The 9,725-nt window shown below is 34.9% G+C and overlaps 1 protein-coding gene across 1 annotated transcript; it reads right to left on the minus strand.

Moving 5' to 3' along the window:
• Positions 1–3,038: 3,038 nt before the first annotated feature.
• LOC120068454 (photosystem I reaction center subunit II, chloroplastic) lies at positions 3,039–3,930 on the minus strand. Its single transcript, XM_039020236.1, has one exon. The coding sequence runs from the start codon at positions 3,863–3,865 to the stop codon at positions 3,242–3,244; it is 624 nt and encodes a 207-aa protein (XP_038876164.1). The 5' UTR covers positions 3,866–3,930; the 3' UTR covers positions 3,039–3,241.
• Positions 3,931–9,725: the final 5,795 nt, after the last annotated feature.

A 9,725-nucleotide genomic window follows, 5' to 3' on the forward strand; every position in this document is an offset into this window, starting at 1 on the left:
TTCAATTGATAAAGAATAATAGGATCAAGTACTAGAGATCGAACCACATCTACATCAAATCTACATCAACACAAATTTAACTTCACAAAACACGTTTCTCCAAAAACTTTATGTGAACAATGTTATTTTCAAAATTTATACTCGTAGAATTAGAAAGCAATTTTATAAAAACAGAAACCAAACACATACTTGGTGAAGACAATGTATTTGAAAATCATAAACTATAATCTAGATCACCAAACAAACCCTCGGTTTTCTAGTTTTAAAATCATACATTTTTTTTCCAAACCATTTTTGGGGTATATATTCATATGTCTTATAAACACAATTAAATTCTGAAATAAATTTAAAATAGGATTTTGAAACTATATTTTAAATTCTATTTGATAACCATTTGTTTTTTTTTTCCTCACAATTTCGTTACAACAGTTTACATATTTCCTAATTTTTTTTTGAATCATTAGCCAAATTCAAAAACTAAAAACATCTCTATATATTTTTTTTCACATATAGTCCTAATTTTTAATTGTTTTTGCAAGTCCTTGAAATTTCATAGAGTTGTTCTAGTATAATTACTACACGAATGGAGATCAAACCTCACACATTAAAAGAGAGAGTACATGTCAATTACAACTTAACAAAGTTCACTTTAATAGTCTAATATTTCTTACTCAGTGGTGGTCTCCTTTGAATTTTTATTTTTATATATTTTTGTTAGCACACATGGTGGTAACTTTTCCATGTATTTTTAGGCGTATATCTATTCATTTTGTAGGAATCAAACATTCGAAATGAGAGACGCAATTCAAACACAAAACTCGACTTGAGATGACATGGTATAGGTGCCCATTGAAGTTTGTCGATGCATGGGGAAAGAAGAAAACAAACCAAAATTTGAGTTGAAAACACCATAGCATATAGAACCTCGTATTAGTACCATGGCACTTGTAGAAGTAGCACAGCCGCCATGGCTCTACAACTTTGGTAGCAAAGTTTCATTTTGATTTTCTTATAGGATTTCAAGTTTATTTTTCCATAAAAAAAAGTTCTTTAATAATCATCTTCATTCAACTATATATAGGTAACCATTTCTTTTGAAGAGCTAGAATATTCATGGATAGAACCAACTTTCATTTCGATGTATTTATTTCACTTTTTACGATTGATTTTATCTTTAGTAATATGCCGAAATGAGTTGGGACTTCAAAGTTAGCTTTAAAACTAACTATTAGTAATTGTTCATTAAAAAATTATATATATATATATCAACTATCAAATGAAGTAAATTAGTATCTAAAATTTGAAAATTTTAAGCTAAAAATAAGATATAATTTTTGGTATATGATGTTGAATTTTTGTGATCAACAATGATTACTAACATAGACCCACTATCAAAATTTGCGTAATTTATTTTGTTGATAATTTATATTTTAATATAATTATTTAAAATATTATATCATATATGCTTTCAACTTAAATTTAAACATTCTTTATCAAGTATAAGAGAAATGGGTGCAATTATCTATTATAAAAAAAATGGTGGCATTGAACATGAAAATTTAGGAAATAAAATTTGGTTGTACGAGGTATATGGCAAACATACAAAATCAACTGTAATTTATAAAGGGTAAATTTTTAGATGTGAAAAATTTTATTAATAGAAAAAATGTCAAACTATTTACAGAAATAACAAAAAAAAATCTATCAATCTCTATAAAAAAAATTAAAATTTTATTATTTTGTATAAATAGTTTTCTATATTTTTCTACTTTTGAAAATCTTCTTTCGAATCTTAAAACTTGTTCTAGTAACAAATCTCATAAATTTCTAGTTTGTCTAGGAGTAATTTGAAATAGTTATTTTTTTTTTCATTTTTCAAAATCACTCCAAAACTATTTTTAACCATTTAAAATTAATTTTAATAGTATAAAAGTTGAATTTAAAAGTGTAAAATTAAAAATTGAATTGATTTTGAGTGTTTTTTTTTAAAAAAAAAATGATTTTGAATATTTAAAAGAGTATTTCTGATTTTAACTATTTTAAGCCTCATTTGGTAACCATTTAGTTTTTTTTTTATATATATTTAGTATTAAGCCCATAGACATTACTTCTACCTCCAAATTCTTTTTCTTAGTTATCTACTATTTATATGTGGTTTAAAAAATCAAGCCAAAATTTGAAAACTAAGATTCCGTTTGATAATCTTTGTTTTTTGTTTTTGTTATTTAAAATTAAGCATATGAATACTATTTCCACCCCCAAATTTCTTCTTTTGTAATCTACTTTTTACCAATGGTTTAAAAAACCAAGCCAAATTTTAAAAACTAAAAACAAGTAGCTTTTAAAAAGTTGTTTTTGTTTTTGGAATTTGGCTAAGAATTTAATCATTGTACAACTATTGTAATAAGTTTAGTTTTCAAAAACAAAAACAAAAACTAAATGATTACCAACTGAGGCCTAAAAAATTAACTTTTAAAAAGTTGTTTTTGTTTTTTAAATTTGACTAAGAATTCAACTATTGTAATTGATAAAAATACAAATCATTGTAAGAAATGTTGAGGAAATAAACTTAATTTTCAAAAAAAAAAAAAAAAGAAATGATTACCAAAGAAATTTTAACTATATGAACTATTTTAAAATCACTTCTAAATATACACTTCAAAAAGTGTTAGAAAAAAGCAATTCTAACAAATTCATACATAATCAACCTTACCAACATCAACTACATCTATTAATTCTCATCACTAATAAATTATGAAAAGAAAACGATCATTTCACCAAATTAACGATGCATCCATAAATCAAAATCGCATTTGCTTTTTGCAATCACTTAATTAAATCAACAATGATAAAAAAAAAAAACAAAGAGATTATGGGTTCGTCCCTTATCTAGAATTCAATATATTATCCTATTAGATTAGCCCATAAACTGGCTCGAACACTCACAAATATTAAAAAAAAAAAAAAAAAAAAATCTAAGCAAATAATATCTCGTTCGTCTCATAACCAAACCACATACACAAAAGAGACCAAATTAATTTCATCACTTAACCCCTGAAATCAACTTGATCCACAGAATTATCTAACATGATCATTGAAAACAAGCCATAAATTTACACCCAACACACATCAGAATTCCACCAAACAAAACAAAAGAGAAGAACATAGAGACTTATAAGAATTAATATAAGAGAGTATCATAATTGATATCATAAAAAAGGCATTAGAAATAGGAAATTTCTTACAAATCATACACTTGTTTTCCAGTGAACTTGACCTCAATAGGGCTAACATTCTTCCCAATGGACCTGAAGTTCTGACCAACTCCTTCCCTTCCTGGATTCACCTTCTCTGGATAAACCCCATCTTTAGGATGCAAATACTGAACTTCCCCATTAGGAAAAACCCTATAAAATTGATACTTAATCTTGTACTTGGATCTCAGCCTTGTCCCCAAAGCCAAACACTGCTCTTTCCTTGCCAATTTCAGCAGATTTGGCCCTTCTCGCATGATCGCCGCGCCACCGGTCGGCATCTCGAAGATTTGCTCCTTGGGGGACTCCCATGTGATCACATAGAATTCCTCCACCTGGGCCTTCCGGAGCAGCCCCCCGGTGCTACCGGCGAAGATTGGGGAAGGGGTGCTTGGGTCGAGCTCCGGTGGGGAGAATCCGGCAGGGGCCTCGACGGCAGCCTCAGCTTCGGCAGAGACCTTGAGTGAGCGGGAAGAGGAGGCGGGCTTGAGATGGGGCTTGGAGTTGATGAAGGAGAGAGTTGGGGATTGCTTCCATGGAACGGTAATGGCGGTGGATTTGGGGGTGGAGAGAGATGGGGTGAAGAGGGTTGCTTGAGCGGCCATGGCCATGGGATTGGAGCAGAGGAAGAGGATTGAAAATGGTGGATTGAGAATGGAGGATGAAGAAAGAATAATAAGAAGATTTGAATTTGGGGATTTTGTGTTTTGTGTGGGTGATGGAAATTTGGGGAGTGGATAAGATGATCTTTGGTTGGCCAATTAGAATCAGTGTTTTTGATATGGAGACCTCACCCGCACCTTTTATTTCATCCTCAATTTATTCCAACTCATTTTTGTAAAATTGGATAAAATATTGCTATTTTTATTTTAAATTGGAAACAAGAAAAAATAATTTTTAAATAAAAAAGAACTTATTTCCTACTCATGCTATTAGAGTCCAATTGAACTCTAATATTAACTAGATAAAGGAAAGATTCATACTATGTAAATATGGACAATAAATAGAAGATTCATAGTATGGAAATGTGGATAATTATTTCCAATGACCCAACATCATTTGGATGAAACTAAAAACAAAGTCATGAGGTTATGTTAAAAGTGGATGTCACACCCCTCCCAAATTACCCACCTAATCTAGAAAGAGGTGTGAAGATGTTAAACATCACCTCCCCTGATGACATTTAGCATCCAACTAACCAACTCAATTTGTACATGAACCTGAACAGTTACACAATGTCATTTAGTATAGCTAATTCACATTCGACATAATCCATATCGTGGCATTCACAAACACACTTTATATTTTTCCATCTCCTGTTATATACAACATCAATGATGTTTATGTAGTATTGAAACACCTTTTATACTGTACAACCACAACTACTTTTGTCCCACACTCCCAAAACTCAAATACATATGGTTCGTGATATACAACCTATTTACAACAGGACTTTTAAACATGTAGACCTACATTGTAGCAGGAGACCTTCGTCTGGTGGCAGTAGACAACTCAACTTGGATCCGGAACCTTATCTCTATCTGGGGGGGACATAAAACATTAAAAAACATGAGTTAATATCCAGTGAGTGGTAAATTTAATATAAACATAAATTTTCCCTTTCGAAACCATCAATAAAGTAGGTCAAATCATTGTCAAAGTATAAGAGATTCAGTAACTTCTAAAATAGGTGCTTGTAAAACAGTGGCATGATCATATCTCATAGAAAGCACATTATAAAGCATATAGGTATTATCAAAAAACCAAACCAACTTTGTACCCAAATACTTGTTTACAACGACGGGTTACTATGGACAAAGAATGCCCCTCCGCGATGTAAACCAAATAACGAGGTCATACGTGCAAGCAGAGCTGCCTCCAAGGCTAAATATAGATCCTCACCATAGGCCCAGTTACTCTGGAGTCCTCGGTATACTTTGGTCACATCTGACCCTAGTAGCCCCCTTATAACCTAGGTGGTGCTACAGGCGTAGGTTTCTCTGGACTCCCCGATATACTCTGGCCACATCTGATTCCAGTAGCCATCTGATTGCCTGCCATTGAAACATATTTAAGTAGCACGGAAAAATAATCATCTCTCGTAGTTTGAAACCACGATCATAACCATTCAAAATTCTTAAATCCACTATCAAGAGGTTTTCATATTAAACCATACACATCACAATTATGTAAAATCATGTTCCAAACTACATTTTCATAAATCCAACTCATAAAACCAATGAGAGTTCAGAAATCATGATTTAAGCATTTTTTAAATAATAGTCAAGTAAAATAGATCATGCCATCACATTTCATAAATCATAGCATACTATCATACTTATATATTTTTCTTATCAAAATGCTTAAAATAAACTATTCATGGATCAGACATGTATTTTATAAAAAAAAAACATTTGAAAATAAACCACTCATAGTTACGGGCACGAGTTCCTTGGCTTATAAGCCCTCTCGATCTCAATTTGACATAAAACAAAATCCCAAGGTTACTAGACACTCATAAGAGGTCAAATTGACCCTAAACAACCCTCGGTGATTCAATGCGATCAATTGAACTCGATTTAACACCTAAATACTCACATTTTGCTCCTTAAGTCTATTTTTCTCAAATTATCCAAAATGGCTAAAAAATCACTTTAAAATCTAAAATTATTCATTTTAGGGTAACAATATCAAGAAAATACTAATTGGGCTTCAAAAATGATCACAACATCCAAATTTCTAAAAAAAAACAAGCAAATGTGCACTAAAAATGGGTATGGGTACTGGTAGGGAGCAAGGGCGGTCGTGGCTAGGCATGGGGCGTGCGCTGGGGGGTGCTAGGTTTCATGGTCATACTTCTTCAACCGTACGAAACCATCGTCTTTTCTCGACCATGGCCAGCCTAAAGGCTAATTCTAGCCAATACATCTTTTTTCCTCGAGTCATCTTACTTTGTTCGAATTTCAGACAAGGTTTTTTCATCTTTAGCTGAGCTTATGTAATCTTATCCCATGACTTGCATCGAACATCCACTCGACTAGTCATACCTGTGAGCATTTTTTCGCTCGCTAGTTACCTTGTCTTAACTAAGTGTTCTCAGCTTAATGCATACACCTTAGCTTATCTTTGCAATATATGTCGCCCCTTCGTACACTCAACCATCTCTCTTTCACCTTAGTTGTCGACCACTCAATCATCCCATAACTCATATCGATTCGGGACCTTACTGACATGAGTTCTGACCTATCATGGGGTCAGTATTACTTTATCAAACTCACTATAAGCTTCATGCTTCATATTGAGTCAGGAACTAGCTTAACTTACCTATCAGGATAGGTCTTGCTTCTAACTGAAACAAGACTAACTTTTTGATGCTCATCAGGTGTCCGCCGGTCTTTAAGGATGCCACCCCGACCTTAAGATGACATACAACTTCATTTCACATAGGGACACAACAATCAAGAACTGACTCTCGGATCATTCACATTTACCAGGACCAATGGAACAATCATCAATAAGAACATCATCGTGGCATGATGACACTTGCGACCATACTGTGTCATTTAAGGATACCATTCTGCTACTTGAGCATATATACCAACCTCCATTCTTCCCGAGAAGGCGCAATGTCGGTACACCCATGCCACTCGACATTGTCCTTAAGTTACTTCTCCTCATAGGAAGTTGTCCGAGACACTCATCTTGCAACACTCGCACTTCGTATGTCATATAGTAGCTCACTTAAGCACCAAGGCCCAGGGGTGGTGGAGAGCTAACACTATGCCTCCCCCCTTATAATGCTTTCTGAACATTTTCTAATCTACCACACATGCATATGGATTATGGCGAACGATCACTCGCAAGCGTAGAGCTTTCGTTTGAACTCCGATTGACATGAGATTCGACGTGCTTGTATATTTGCTCAATATGCATCTAACTCTAGAGCCGTTCTTCCAAACTCGCGACGAGACCCTTACTTTCAAGGTCATGGCCTAGGAGCCATTTGGCCTCCACTAAGCTTGTCATTGACACCACTAATGACACTGGTGCTTGTCTTCTTATTTGATGTTCAACCTGACATGCTTGCTCACTCTTCTTTGTGTGTTGAGTGATGCATCATCCTCCTCGATCATATCATGGCACTTCACCTTTCTTCCCTTTCTTTAGCCTAATGAATGGCGCCCTTTTAGATGTCATCATGCTTGTTTCTTGTCTTGCCCACTTTGTGGGAGTCTCAACCCACGCTGTCATAGTAGGGTTGAGGCACTGGGCATGACAACGAGCACACAAACGTGAGGCAAATGGGTAGCATGAGGCATGCTGAACGCACGCGCAGCGGTGGCTGGGCAAATAGGCATGCGCGGCAGAGTGTTTGAGGGGTGGCTGGCAGCTGCCTCTCTTGGTGAATTTCTTGTTGCAACTTGATTTTTTAAAGCTTAAAAACACCATTTCCAATCAAATAAACTTTAAAAAATTTTATGGAACCCAAAAGAGACCTCTTAACTAGCTTACCAAAAATTTTAGATGCCAAAAGCTTCCTCTAAGTGCCTTGAAAAATCTTTTAAAATAGCAAGCTCAGATTCACCCAGTTTTTAGACAACCTCTGTTTCCTTCAAGTTTTCTCAACCTTCTTAATCTTAAATCACTTTGGCAGCCCCAGGGTGTCTTCTACACTCAATCAGATTTCATTTAGTTTTAAAATCACAAAAATAGTACAGGTAAATTGGAAGAGCTAGCGTTCCAAATATACCCTTCACATGTTGTCAAAAACTGCCTAATCTTCATCCAGTCAATTTGAATCAACCAGCCGCTTGCTTGTCCTACTACATCTATAGCCACAAATGTTTCACCTAATGGTGTACTAATTAACAACTCTTATGGAAAACATTCTAGTTTTTTTATAACACCTATAGCAAACATATGTGACATAAAAGAATGTGTAACACCAAGTCAATCAATACATAAGCAGGTTTATCAAAAAAAAAATAACGTACCAGTCACGTCATCAAGTGTTTCATCAGCTTCCTATTGAGTCATCTAAAAAATCTTCCCTTGAGCACGGGGACGACCCACTGATGCCTTTTGTTTAGCACCACTTGAAGCCTTACCCTTGGAAGCTATTGGCATAGATGGCTGGTCAACTATCTAAGACGTGGTTTTTGCCTATTATTGCCCTCTTGCAATAACTTAGGACAATTTCTGCAGAAATTTCCAGGTTGTCCATATTTGAAACATACATCATTCTTCCCAAGCATGACTCTAATGACCTCTACCACATTCTGCACATATAGATCTTCTCTCAACTCCTACAGAAGCACCATTGGATGATCTAACCTATGAACCTACATTGGACTTTGATGGTCGTCTTGAACTGTTAAAAGACTGAAATCCTCCTCCCCTACTTGATTTAAAACTGGAAGTACCACTATATCTTGGTTTAAAGCTTTATTTATTTGAAACTCCAAGAGTAAACCTCCTATTGGATCTGTCATGTTGTTGGCTCGAGTAGGTAGCTACACGAGCATTCCTTGTAACTTCTCTCTCTATATTCTTTACAGATATACTCTTCTCAATTCTCATTGTAGATTCAACTAACTGAGCAAAGTCATTCCATTCAACACTTGCAGTAACTGGTACGAATATCCTTCTTCAATACATCTTCAAATCTTTTGCATTTATCCCCCTCATTCTTAATTACTGAAATAGCATATTTGGACAGTTCTATATATGTTTTCTCATATTCTGCCACCAACATCGTTCCCTATACTAACTTAGAAAATTCTTTCTACTTCATATCATAGAATGACCATGGATAGAACTTAACATAGAAGAATCTTTTGAATTCTTCTCAGCTGATCTCTCTATCTCTGTGGCGTAACCGAGTCATATGCCACCGGTCATCTGTCGCCCCTTGTAGTTAGAAAGTGGCAAGTTTCACCTTTTTTTCCTTTGGGCATCTCATCACTCCAAATCACTTTTCTACCATTTTCATCTATTTCTCAGCATTTGCAGGATCAGCCGTCCCTGAAAATATTGTGCACCCAAGGCCTTTAAACCTTCTATCCCAAAGTTCTCCTCAGATTTATCTTACTCGACCCTCACACTAGCTGCAAGTTCCTGAGCCAATCTAGCCATCATCTGTTCTCCAAAATTCATCTCTATGTGGGGTTGATGAGTTTTAGATTCTGCTTCCTCGTTTCTACTTATTTCACCACCAGGAGCTTTACTAGTTTCGTCAACTGGCTATTTCTCCGTCCTGCCACGATGAATCACAATCCTTAGATTACAATATGTGACATTATATTTAGTAAAAACCATGGATATTCTGCTACATGCAAGCCTACTGACTCTCTAACACATAACATGTAGCAAGACTTTAAAACATGTAGACCTACGATGTAGCAGGAGTCCCTCGACATGTGGCAATAGACAACTTAGCTTGGATTCTAAACTTTATCGCTAACTGTGAAG

This window comes from Benincasa hispida, chromosome 1, assembly GCF_009727055.1.
Source record: "Benincasa hispida cultivar B227 chromosome 1, ASM972705v1, whole genome shotgun sequence".
Taxonomy (NCBI): Eukaryota; Viridiplantae; Streptophyta; class Magnoliopsida; order Cucurbitales; family Cucurbitaceae; genus Benincasa; species Benincasa hispida.

What these genes read in the sequence shown, in the direction of transcription:
- LOC120068454 (XM_039020236.1), bottom strand. Translation starts at nt 3,865, where the DNA reads ATGGCCATGGCCGCTCAAGCAACCCTCTTCACCCCATCTCTCTCCACC.